Below are 12,959 nucleotides of genomic sequence, written 5' to 3'. Positions count from 1 at the left end.
AGGTATTTTCTCATCAATTTGATTGAAATACTTTTAGATAGAAGGCTGGTGTAGCTTGCAACGAAAGAGAACCTAACGAAAATGGCGCGCTATAAAAATCTTAGGATAGGCTTAGCAATTGCAATGATGCTCAGGTTCACCATTTTATTAAGTCGCTAGTGCAAATATAGTGCTGCTACCTGGCATTCCTTGTTATTAAATTTAAAGATTTCGCTTTTAGAAATCTTGTGTAATTTCTTTTTAGACGCCATTTTGTAACGGAGGAAATCGAATAGGTGAGAATTTTTTCGGAAGAAATTAAAAAGAAGAAAAGCTTAAGAATATCTTAAATGAGAATGAAAAATAAATTAAATGCTAATAGCTGCTTCCCCAAATTAATGGTATTCAAAACATTTCACTTCTATGAGTATAAATTTTGTTTGAACTTAAACAAAGCTGGTTTGAATTAGAAGATATACAAATATCTAGATAGGCCTTTTGAAACAAAGCATTGTATGCTTTGACATAAGAAATTGTGTAGGCTTGGAGAAATAAGTAATTAAATGTCATTCAAAGGTTTTTTGAAATAGTCTATGATGATTGTTAGCCTACTGTTACAATTGCATTCCAGGGCCTCCCCCTAATGGGGCGGATAGGCTAACCCACTTGTAATATCCTGGTCATAGCCTATTGTTCTTTTAGTTTAAACTTAAGTTTAATAATTGAGGAATTGAGAAGAATTGTATATGTCAATGAATAGCTGAGAATCTATTGCATCAATAGGCCTATGGTTATTATTAAAATTATTTAAGATCAAATACTTGAAATTATTAGTTTATTGACTTACTTACAAGGACCTCTTTTTGGAATATCTGTTATCCTATTTTGACAAATATATCCTTTCAGTGTTTTAGTTTTATTCACATAGGCCTATCAACAGAAATCTGATTTTCTTCTGATTCTAAAAATGTAATTTATTGCTTGATATTTGTTCTATGAATCACAAATGTTAAATATAATTTTTAATTTAATCTTTTTAATTGCTTATCAAAACAAAGACCATATTTTAATTTATACTGACAAATTATTGGTGAAAATTTCACCAAGAAGGCAGGGCTTTTGTTAGGCCTACTACCCTCCCATTACACCATGGTGTGATAAAATAGGGGTGGTCTAAAAACCCATCTCTGTTTTTCTAGAAAGCCAAAGAAAAAGTGGTCTTTCCCAAAAAGAGGTCTTTTACCCTACATTGGCCTCATTAAGAGGGCTGAGAAATATAGACAAGTCCTTGGTTTGCCAATCTGTGATGATAATACTATGGGACATCTGCCACATCCCATTGCATGACCTATGGTTTATTAACCCAGTCCTTGTCAAGATTGGCTTTAGAGCTGACAATATTTGGTTTTAAGCAAGACAATTGTGAGCTCACATCTGTCTTGCTTAGACTATTCCAGAGGCTTATGTAGAAGAAGTAGAAGTGTTCTACTTGAAGTAGAAGTGGCTCCTTTTCTTTGTGTTTTTATGCTTGCTGAATGACCTCTGGTTGCTAATGCCTGAACAAACTGGAACAAGTATTTGTCATCAGATTTTGAGCAAATTCTTGGTGTCATCTTGGTTTTAAGCAAGACCACCAAACAACTGCACCAAACGAACGTATACCGACTACAGCAGGATCAGGGAAATACTACAGGCGGTTGCATGGGATCAAGTGACTAACAGTGATGATATAGAGCAAGCCTGGCTAAATTTCAAGAACGCCGTCCTCCATGTTGAGCAGCTTTGTACTTCAACGTCTTTTGTCAAGGCACCTAGAACACTGCCTCCACATAGATCGACCCATTAAAAGAGCCATGAACAGGAAGAAAAAGGCACTTTCGAAGTACAAGAAGTGTGTATGCACACGACACTGGGAGCATTATGCCAGAGCCAGGAATAAGTTGAGACATCTAACTAGGCATTTTATGGCAGAATATGAGGAGAAGATAGCCTTTAGTATAAAGGAAAACCCTAAACGATTTTGGAGGTATGTGTCCAAGAAAGATAAGAACAGGCGATCAATACCATTCTTATTCAACGCTGAAGGGAAAAAGTTGGAAGACCCAGAAGCTATAGCAAACTTGCTTAACACTACCTTCGCTTCGAACTTCTCCTCAGACTCATCAGCTGAACCCTCATGTCCTGACCCCAGACATATCGAACATCTTATGCCGAAACTCATCATCACGACTGAAGAGGTTAAGAAAAGACTATCAAAGCTGGACCCTAACAAAGCCAAAGGACCAGACGGCATCCATCCCAGGCTGCTCAAAGAAATCTCTGATATATCTCAAAGAAATCTCAAAGAAATCACCGAACCGCTCTGCTCCTTGTATAATCTGTCTTTGAAGACAAAGAAACTACCACCTGATTGGCGTACAGCAACAATAACTCCAATATTTAAGAAAGGTTCCAGAAGCCAGCCAGAGAACTACCGGCCCATAAGCCTTACCTCAGTCGTTGCTAAGCTGATTGAAGGAATTGTCAATGATGCCGTTATAGCTCACATGACAAGGAATGGTCTCCTTTACAGCGGCCAACATGGCTTTAGAAAAGGAATGTCCATTGAAACGAACCTGATCCAAGCTTATGAATCAATCACTGAGGTTATCGAATCGGGATCCCCTGTAGACGTGTTCCTACTGGACCAGGCAAAAGCCTTCGATAAAATGTCCCACCGGTACCTGATGATTAAACTGTCAGCATATCACATTGATGTAGACGTAGCCCAGTGGATCCATAGCTTTCTGTCTGATAGAATCCAGATTGCTGCAGTCTACGACCACAACGGAAACCTCGTGTACTCGGCACCAGTAAATGTCAGAAGTGGTGTGCCACAGGGAACTAAGTTGGGCCCGACTTTATTCAACCTCTACATTAATGATGCTCCTGAGGTTGTCCAGAATCTGCTGGAACTATATGCAGACGATTCCAAACTCTTTGGACCTGCCGCTTCTGACGAAGACTGCAATGCCCTGCAACAAGACTTAACAAACCTCTGCCAATGGGCCTCAACTTGGACACTAGAGTTTAACCCAAGCAAATGTAAAGTTTTACATCTTGGACTGAACAACCCTTGCCATAGCTACCATATGTTGGACTCTACTGGTGCTATAACACCCATCCAAAGTGCAGAGGAAGAATGTGATCTCGGGGTAATCATAGATAATAAGCTGAAGTTCCATAGTCACTGCCGAACTCAAGCCGCAAAGGCAAACAAGATCCTAGGCCTAATCAAGCGATCAGTGACTAGTCGCCACCCCAGGGTCATTAAGAAGCTTTACACAGCCCTTGTCCGCCCTCATCTTGAGTTTGGGATGGCAGTTGCAAACCCCCACTTTAAATGCGATGCAGAGTTGCTTGAAAAAGTCCAGAGAAGAGCTACTAGGCTCCCATTTGCCAACCAACAAATCCCATATGAGCAACGCCTAGAAAAGCTTGATTTGCAAACTCTGACCTACCGTAGAAAAAGGGGGACGTAATTTTGGCATATAAGTTGATGAACAGCAGTGTTATCAAGCCCATTCTCGAACAGGACCAGTCTAGCAGAGCGCGAGGTAACCCCATAAAACTCCCGCCAAAGATTCAGCAGAAAGCGTGAGAAATACAACTTCTTCACCAATCGCGTTGTTCCGTTGTGGAATTCACTGAGCGATTCAACTGTTTCCGCAGCTTCAGTTAACAGCTTCAAGACTGGCGTTGACCATGACTGGAGGAACAAGCCATGGAGGACGCAGTGGGATGAGCCTGCATCCACCACTAGGGTCTATTAGTGTGTGATATTCAACTGTCCTGTATACGTGTAGGATGTGATGATCCACTAATGAATTGTGCAACGAACTCCTGTCAATACTACCTGGCGACATCTACAGGTTCCTGCAACCTTAGTCGCTAGAAGATGCGATTTAAGGTAATTTAAGGTAATCTCTTTGTCAACAGTATGCCAGAGTTGGTAACTTGAAGCTCTGCAGACAGCATTCATACTCTTTTGTTTTGAGCCCAGTTTGTCATCTATCTTTGAATAGATTTGAGGGCTGTCTGATTTATTTTGTTAATCAACATAGGAACATGCATTCCAAACTCTAATCTTGGTCTTGCCAAACTCTTGTAGAGTTGAGTTATTATAAAAGGACATCTGCTTGTGATAGTGTATTTGATGATACCAAGAGTTTGATGTCCCTTTGCTATAGCAACTTGGATTTCATGTCTCTGTCTATAACAAACCCCAAATCTATCCAAGGCACTCTTGGAAATGGTATGTCTTTATGCCTACATTTGCTGGCATTCAGTATTGCCATCATGGGATGTTTCACCCAAAATGGAGGATTTTGTACTTTTCAGTACTAAACTTCAGCCACCATGTCTTGGCCCATTTCCCAAAGCTATCAAGATCTGACTGTCTTGAGGCCACATCTGGCTCATTGTCCACAGGACTCATGAGTTATATTTACACAGGCTAATTTTGTTTATAATGTTTCTTGGATCTTGTTATTTTATATTTTTAAGAGTGTGGGTCCTACAGCAGTACCTTGAGGCACCCAACTTAAGACCTCTGCTGCATTGGAGTAGTAAGTCATTCCACCCTCACCAAAAATTCTGACCTACTGCTTTCTTTTCTTAGAGAAGAACAAAATTCAGTATATAATACCTTCTTCAATTCCTATTGCATTCAGTTTCAAAGGAAGCCTTTGATGACAGACTTACAAAGTCCAGTAGAACCTGTGTTAGTCAGATTTGTTTCAATCAATCTGCCTGGTCTGATTCCCCGTTGGTTTTGTCAGGAGGCTGCCTGTGATCAGCTATCTGATAATGGCTGTATTTACAATATCTTAAATTGCAGCTAGGATTAATCTAAGGATTTCTCCTTGTAGAGCTCCAGAATGATGCCTTGAGTTGTATACAAAGCTCATTAGTGAAATGGTGCTGTTCCATGTTCAGTAGCATCCTAATTGTGTTTACACTCTCTAAAGGACCACTCAGCATCTAGCCTTCATTTGAAAACATCAAGGGATTCAGCAGTAACTGTTTCATTTCATTAGATTCTTGGTGTTGTCATGTCATCTCCTTGTCAACAGTATTTGAGAGTGGAGTAGAGTTATTATAAAAGGAGATCTGCTTGTGATAGTGCATTTGATGATACTCAGCATCTAGCCTTTGATTGAAAACACCAATGGATTCAGCAGTAATTGTTTCATTGGATAGTTTGTTCCAGCTGTTGACAATGCATGATGAAAAGAATTAAGTGTAGACTCTAGATATTGTAGACTGCTTGACAAGTTTCAGGTGATGACCTCTAGTTCTTGAATTGGTACTAACAGCAGGGAATAATGCTGTTTTCCAACAGCAGAAGTGACACTGATTGGCTCATGATTTGTAAGCTAATTTTCAGTCTATTGGCATGACTGATGTCAATTGATTTTTGGAAGAAATTTAATAGTTGCATTGCTAATTAGGTGCAAACTTCCTTTAAAGTAGTGTTGTGGGCTATTGTTCAATGATTACTTGGTTGTAGTTATTGCTACTGAGATTTTTGTGGGCTGTTCCAAAATCTTTCAGGTCCTCAAGATTCAATGGTCCTTCACTTCCTTCAACTTTGAACTCTGGAGTGTTATTGGGATTAGCAGGTAGTTTTAATTTCTCAGTAGATATTTTTTGGAACAAAGCTTGTTCAGGAGAGCTTGAGGATTCCACAATAGCATATTCAACTTTGGTACCAACAGTTTTCACTACTGAACCTAGACCACACTTCACCAGAATGTTTCTAATTGTTGTTTTGATGTCTCCACTCTTTCTGTTCTCTTCTCTAACTAGGAAATGTTGCATAGGAACATCTCACAATAGCTCTCAAATTTCAGAATTTATGGAGCCTCTTAGTTCACCTTTTCCATGGTAGTAGTTTTTTCAAAGCTAAGTACATTATTCAGGATTAAAATCATTTCTTAAACAGATTGATTAAACAGTATCAAAGAAACCATGATTTGTCCCCATGAACTTTAAAACCCTCATGCTATGCCAGACTAGGAAGATGTTCAATGGTTCTTTACTGATAGTAAAGAACTGATACTTCACCCCTTTACTCATAGTAATATTGTAAAAATTCTGAATATCTTTCACAGTTATGAACAAAAAAACTTCTTGGGAGGTATTTAGGAAAAATGTTCTTTTTTGCACCTACTTACACAAAGAGAATTTAACTGCTTTAGGTAAGGGTGGTAAGATTGCAACATGCTGGTAAGGTGCTTAAATAGGTAATTTGGGCTCTTGCATTACTGCAATAAAATCCAAGTATATATTTCTGGTTTTAACATTAGAATATCTGCTCTTAGATCTCTTCTTGCATATATATTATAGGACTATATAGATCTGATTCTTTCCATGGGATGTGAGACTTTCTTTTTTTTCTTGGGAGCAAGGGATGGTGGTTTTAGAGTATCTTTAGGGAAATCTCCCAAAGTTAGTCAAGGGGATCAACATTGTTAGGGAAGAAATTAGCAATTTAGAAAGGAATGTTTTTGTGTTCCCTGTCCCCATCAAACAGTTTGTGGTAACAAGCTGTAAGTAAAGAACAACTTGGCCCAATAGTAGAGAAAACTACAAAAAAAGGAATTTGGATAACAATTAATGCATCAAAAGAATTGGCTTTTTATACTGATTTCAAATTTGTAAAGTTCATTGAGTTTAATGTTACCTGTATGAGGGTACACATAAGTTTAGTGTATACCCTAATGTAGAGGTTTCAAACTCCTCTACAAAAATAAAATTATGCATTTTTTGCCAGAAAAAAAGAGATCAAAGATGTGTGTTTGTTTTTGTCTCCCAGGGATGATTGTATGAAACTAATTGTCATAGAAGATTAGGAGAGGGCTTGCTTGAACAGAAATTAGAAGTTCTAGTGCCCTTTTTAAGTGACCAAAAACATTGGAAGGCAACTAGACCCCCCCCCCCCCTGCATCCCATGACTGTTATTGCCCCAATGACACATGACAAAATTTTAAGCTAGCCATTTGATTCAGTGTAGCTGAAAGATCATGTATGCCTCCATGTATGACATGCCCCCCCCACAACCCCTGGGGAAAAGGATGTAAGTCATGCAATTTGCCCATTGTTTACAAATAGTATTTCTTATTTTGAAATATGCAGACATTTTCAGGGGAGATGTCCCACAGGGGGAATTTTCTTTGAGGATGAAAATTTAGGGGGATTTTCAGGAGAAATTTTTATATGGAGTGGGGAGTGCTGTAAGTTATGTAATTTGCCCATTATTCACATATAGTATTTATTGTTGAGTGTTTTTGAGGGAAAATTTCAATGGGAGGGGAGAATTTTCCCTGGAAAATCAATTTAATGTTAAGTTTGCTGGGAGTTTTAGCTGAAGTTTTTTTTCTATAATCAAATCTTAAATTTTGGTAGCCATTGACATTTTGATTGTGATAATCCCATATGTTAATTAGATGCCCTAATCTGCAATTATATTACTAAATAAGAGTGAGTGAGAAATTGTAATTCATTACAAATTTGTAAGAAATTATGACTGGAATCTATTACAAGCTTGTGTAATTTGATTTTATCAACCAGAAAACTATAATAAGGCCTAGGCTTAAGTTAATTTGTTCAAACTTGGTTAAAAATGTGGATGGCGATATTTCTTCACAGCAAAAAAACAAACAAATTGTGATTCAAACTTTAGCATAAAGAGTAAGGTATTGACTAGGGGTATTGGCAAGGGGGTGCGCCTCCCCCTTAATGCAGTCTAAAGTAGTGTAATTTACTTAATTAATGCAAGTTTGTGTTAATTAAAATTGCTCCTAGTGCAAGTTTATCATATCAACCTTTTAGCCCCCCCCCCCCCTCCCCTGAAAAAATCCTGGATCCGTGGATCCTGAATTCCCTCCCATTGAAAGAGAACTTTCAATGGGAGGGGATTAGATGCTTCAATCTGCAATCATATTACTAAATAAGAGTGAGTATGAGAAATTATAATTCATAAGAAATTATGACTGGAATATGTAACATGCTTGTGTAATTTGATTTTATCAACCTGTGAGACTATAATTAGGCCTGGGTGTAAGTAAATTTGTTCAAACTAGGTTACAAATTTGGATGGTGATATTTCTTCATTAAGTCAATAATGTTAATGGTAAATTTGTTAATAATAGGAAAACTATGTTAATGTTTAATGAGAGATGTGCAAATGACTATCCTTGGGTTTGAGAGATTCAGTTACATAGACATAGATAGATAACAATTTTATTTTCAAACACCATAAAAACAGTCATGCCCATCAACAGCTGTTTTTGTCATAATAAGACACTCAACATATAAAACATGTGAAAATCACAGCCATAGCCATCGTCATGCAAAAATATACATTGATGCAAAATATCACAGATTCAAACTAAAGAGAGTCAAGTTTAAAAAGAATAATGAAGTAAAGAAAATAAATATATACAATTATTGACGAGGGGGTGCAGAATTAAAAATCTTGACAAACAAGGGAATGAGGGAATCTTAAAAGAGGGGGTGCAGAATTGAAAATCTTGATGAACAAGAGAAACAAAGGGAGTTAGACAGTGGAAGCATAAAATGGACAAGTATCATGGTGGATGAGTGCCTTAATCTCAAAGGTTATATAATATTTAGAAGTACAAAACATAGCTAAAAATACTGGAATTCTGTAAAAATTGAAGAATTTGTTCCCCATCAAGATTATTGGAATGTTGTATTTTTCTCTTATTCATCCATATTTATTATATTACATAATAGTTCAGTTGCTGACATTCCAGCCTTTTATAACTGCTCTGTGTGTTACAAAATAACACTGTAAGAGTTCTGACCAATGATTTGTCTTGCAAAATTAAGGGAAGGATGAACTGAAAAACAATCAGAAATTAATTCAAAACAATCAAACAAAAGTAAGGAGAATTTCTCAGGAGTTTTCAGCAAGGAGGGAACAATCCAGAAAGGATTTTCTTGGGGGAGGGGAATTTACGCAGTAGGATTTCTGGGAGAAATTTTTCACAGAGAAGGGAGGCGGATTTTCTAGCATGATTTAAAACATGATCAGAAATCAAATAAAAAAACTATTTTTTTTCTTCTGAAAGGGAGGAGGGGCAGTATCATTACTTAAAATGAACAGAAACATTCTGTACAGGAGTGGGGCTGTCCTGTGCCTCAATCCTTGCTCTTTATGTTAAAGTTTGACTTTCTGGCTCAATTCTTTATGAACAACTCCTGAAAGACTAGGGGCTTTTAATTAGAATAAGAAGCTTTTTTAAAGCACAAAACAAATTTTACATAATGAGCAAGGGGTTGCGGGGGGTGGCAGCCCCCTTCATATACAGAATAATTTCTGTTTGTTTTGGGTTTTAATGTTCCTCCTTACTTTCTGCTGAAAAAAACAGTTGTCTTGCAAAATTGAGGGGAGGGTGATATCCTTTGGAGGAAGGGCAATTTAAGCAGGAGGGACTTCTGGGAGAAATTTTTCTCAGAGAAGGGAGGCAGATTTCCTAGCACAATTTAAACAATGATCAGAAATCAAATAAATTTTTTTTTTGTCTTCTGAAAGGGAGGAGGGGCAGTATCACTACTTAAAATGTTCAGAAACATTCTGTACATGAGTGGGGCTGTCCTGTGCCTCAATCCTTGCTCTTTATGTTAAAGTTTGACTTTTTGGCTCAATTCTTTATGAACAACTTCTGAAACACTAGGGGCTTTAAATTAGCATAAGAAGCTTTTTTAAAGCACTAAAAAAAATTTGCGTAATGAGCAAGGGGTTGAGGAGGTGGCAGCGCCCCTCATATAAAGAATAATTTCTGTTTGTTTTGAGTTATAATGTTGCTCCTTACTTTCAGCTAATTTTTTTTTAATTTAATTTTTGTAAATAGTTAAATATGTAGACCTATGTTACAGGACATACTATTTCATGTTTATTTTCTGATTTTTTTTTTATATATTTTCTAGGAAAGAATAGAAAATGGATGGTCAGAGGCCATATTCTGGATTGGAAGGTCATATTTATCTAGATGATGAAACTGGTTTTGTTGTCCAAGAATCTGATTCCTTAGATTTAGGAGAAGAAGGTGATGGAGAAACTATAATTTTTTATGGATGTTCTGACAATGATGCAGATGATAGCAATGAAGGGATATTTATTGCTAAACCAGAGCCTGTAAGATTCTTATTTTTAGTCACATTGGTTATGTTGCTCACATTATCTTGCTGTGTATTATTGCTCATATTATCATATTATGTGCAAGGAAACTGGGCAATGTACTTTAAACTTGGCTGTGAAATTATTTTGTGCTTGTGAAAAATGTTATCTCTAAATAATCATACAGGAGAATGATGCTGGTTGATTTATTGGAGATATTTGGAGCAGAGAAAACAAAAAGTGCATTATAAGATTATTTTTTTCCTCCAACAGCAAGATTCTATAGACCAGTTTCAGATGATTTCACCTGAAAGTGATCTTAACCTACTCATTTTTGGATTCAAAACTTGAGTTTACTTTTGAAAGGCAATAACAGTGCATCTTAGTCAAAATGAAACCATGTAAATCCGTGGAAGGTGCATCTTTTTGAAGGGTAGGATACCCTTCAAAGAAGGGTAGCTTACCTTAGAAGGGAAGAAGAAAGGGTAAAAGATGACAAGCCCCACTCAATGAGTGGTCACCCTGGGGGTTAAATATTGCCAGGCAACTGAAATGGATTTGTTTTGTGTTGGCCTAAGCTAGCTTTTTGATATGAAAGGTTGTTACTAGTATTTATAGTTGACTGTATTGTATTCTACTCTCCAGTTTTATTAAAGGCAGACCTTTACTTTGTAGTCTAAACCCCCCTCATTAGTTTGAGCCATAATTATGCACAATTAAGTATAAGGGTAATCTTCCTGTAAATTATTCTGAACAAAAAGGGCCTAATCATGCTATTTTTTAATCCTGGAAAAACTTCAAAAATAATCCCAATGTCTTTTTGCTGTCCAGGGGGTATTGATTTCTGGGATCCCTGCCAGCATACATGGGGAACATTCCTATAAAAAAAGAGTTATTAAAAGAGCTTGCCTAAAAAGAAGGCATAGAAAATCTTCAGGTCTAATGCCAAACCAGATTATTTCATCATGAGGAGTTAAGCATGGGATAAAGATCTCAGAGGGGTCCAGTGATAAATGGGCTCTTCCCTTTGAGTAATACCAATTATTTCTCAATTATATGTTTCAGAAAGAAATATCAACTCATTCAGTTTTCTGAAGTTGATACTTGAGTATTTCATCTCTACAAATATCATCTCATTTGGTTTTCTGAGTTTGAAACTTTGCCTTTTTGGAGGTAACAGAATCAGTTTAGAATACTTCTCAATGATACATGATTCTTGTAAAAAAAAAGAAGAAAAAATGCTAGATAAGTGAGATCCGCCTTGACAAAAAGCAGTACATGCACCTATGGCTTACTCCATTTTTGTTTTTTAAATAAAAAGGTGGGTGTATCAAGGGGGCTATTTAATCTATTTGATGAATGGTCATGGAACTGAATCTTCCAATGCTGGGAATACATTATGATAATGTTGTATGGATGTAGCAGGACAACTCACCTGTACGTTTGTTAATTGAATGTTTGGAAAGGAGAAATTACTGCCCCTCCCTACCCCCTACACAGCTAACTTTTGGGAAGGGTCCTTATGCCAGATGTTTGCTTGCATTGTTGTCTACTTAATGCCAGTTGTGAGACACAGTGGTGGGTGCTTTACTTGTGTGACTATGTTTGCCTAACAACTCTCAAGGAGGTACAGACCCCACCCCACAAGCAGAAAGTTTTGAGGGAGGTGTCTATTAACTCTTTGCTTGCATTTTTGTTTCTATTATGCCAGTCATGATGCACACAGGTGGGTAAAGGGATGTTTATTAGTAAATCTAAAATCAGTTAGTATGGAAACTGATTAAAAAAAAAAAAAAAAAAAAAAAAAAAATCATACTTTTGAAAACGTCTAAGTTACCACCAGATATTCTAAACCAACTTAAATTTTTAAAAGTTTGCTCTACAATGTAGGCATGTGCTGGTTGACATCCATAGTCATTGACATCATTGTCATCAATTATGACATTTTTGTAGTATCATTGACATTTTGGCATTTTGAATTCAACTCTTCTGCTGTAATTCGAAAGGAGATATGTTACATAAGATAATTTAACTTAGAACATCCCTTATGCAGCTTCTACAATGTATTCACTATTAACTACATATTTAAGTGAACCACAAATAATTTGCAAATGTGCTACACTCACATTTGTACTACTTCTCCTGGGTCCAAAAAATTCTTTTCCTCATACTATAGCAATAGTTCCTTATAATATTGTAAAAATAAACTACTACTACTACTAACAACTCACTGCGGCATCAAGCCGCTTGAGGTCAACACAGTTATGCACGCTCCTCCTCCATCCCAATCTATTTAAAGCTTCCCTTTTTACACCCTCCCACTCTCCTTTAAGTTCCCATCTCCTTTAAATCCTTCTTTTTGACGTCCTCCCACCCCAGACGAGGACGACCTGTTTTCTGCCTAGCCCCAGACGGTTGGCCAAAAAGAACAATCTTCAGCAATGTCATCCTTCATCCGCACAACGTGCCCCAGCCACCTCAACCTTTCTTTCATTATAGCCCCAGAGAGCGGTATCGAACCACATTTTTCATATAGCCTAATATTTGAAATACAGTCAGTCAGCCAGCTACCCAGAACAATCCTTAAGCAATTTCTCTGGAGAACATCTAGCAAATCTTCATCTGCTTTTCTGAGCACCCATGCTTCAGAGCCATATTTGACCACTGTCATCACTGTAGCTTCTAATATTCTTCTTCTTCTTCTAATTCACAGCAGGCGGGCTATTCAGTTGGTACTATTTAGCCCTCTTCTTTTTGCTTCACTCTGTGGGCTACAGAGCTACTATCTTGG

At 37.2% G+C, this 12,959-nt stretch overlaps 1 protein-coding gene across 3 annotated transcripts in view; it reads left to right on the top strand.

Annotated features, from left to right (window-relative positions):
* Positions 1-253: 253 nt before the first annotated feature.
* The window catches only part of LOC148952682 (uncharacterized), a 58,893-nt gene continuing 46,187 nt past the window's right edge, over positions 254-12,959 (top strand). The window contains exons 1-2 of one of the 3 annotated variants that reach the window (XM_089087353.1): positions 254-275; positions 9,979-10,186. In XM_089087353.1, coding sequence (XP_088943479.1) covers positions 9,992-10,186 — 195 coding nt within the window. In that variant the 5' untranslated portion in view covers positions 254-275; positions 9,979-9,991. Of the gene's footprint in view, positions 276-307; positions 381-5,622; positions 5,643-9,978; positions 10,187-12,959 lie in introns of those variants that run through there. The other 2 variants (XM_089087352.1, XM_089087354.1) reach the window with 2 other exon arrangements.

Source organism: Artemia sp. Qi Xiang Cuo, chromosome 4 (genome assembly GCF_049724085.1).
Source record: "Artemia sp. Qi Xiang Cuo chromosome 4, ASM4972408v1, whole genome shotgun sequence".
NCBI classification, from domain to species: domain Eukaryota; kingdom Metazoa; phylum Arthropoda; class Branchiopoda; order Anostraca; family Artemiidae; genus Artemia; species Artemia sp. Qi Xiang Cuo.
Note: the sequence above shows the minus strand (reverse complement) of the source record. Positions and strands in the feature narration are given on the sequence as shown.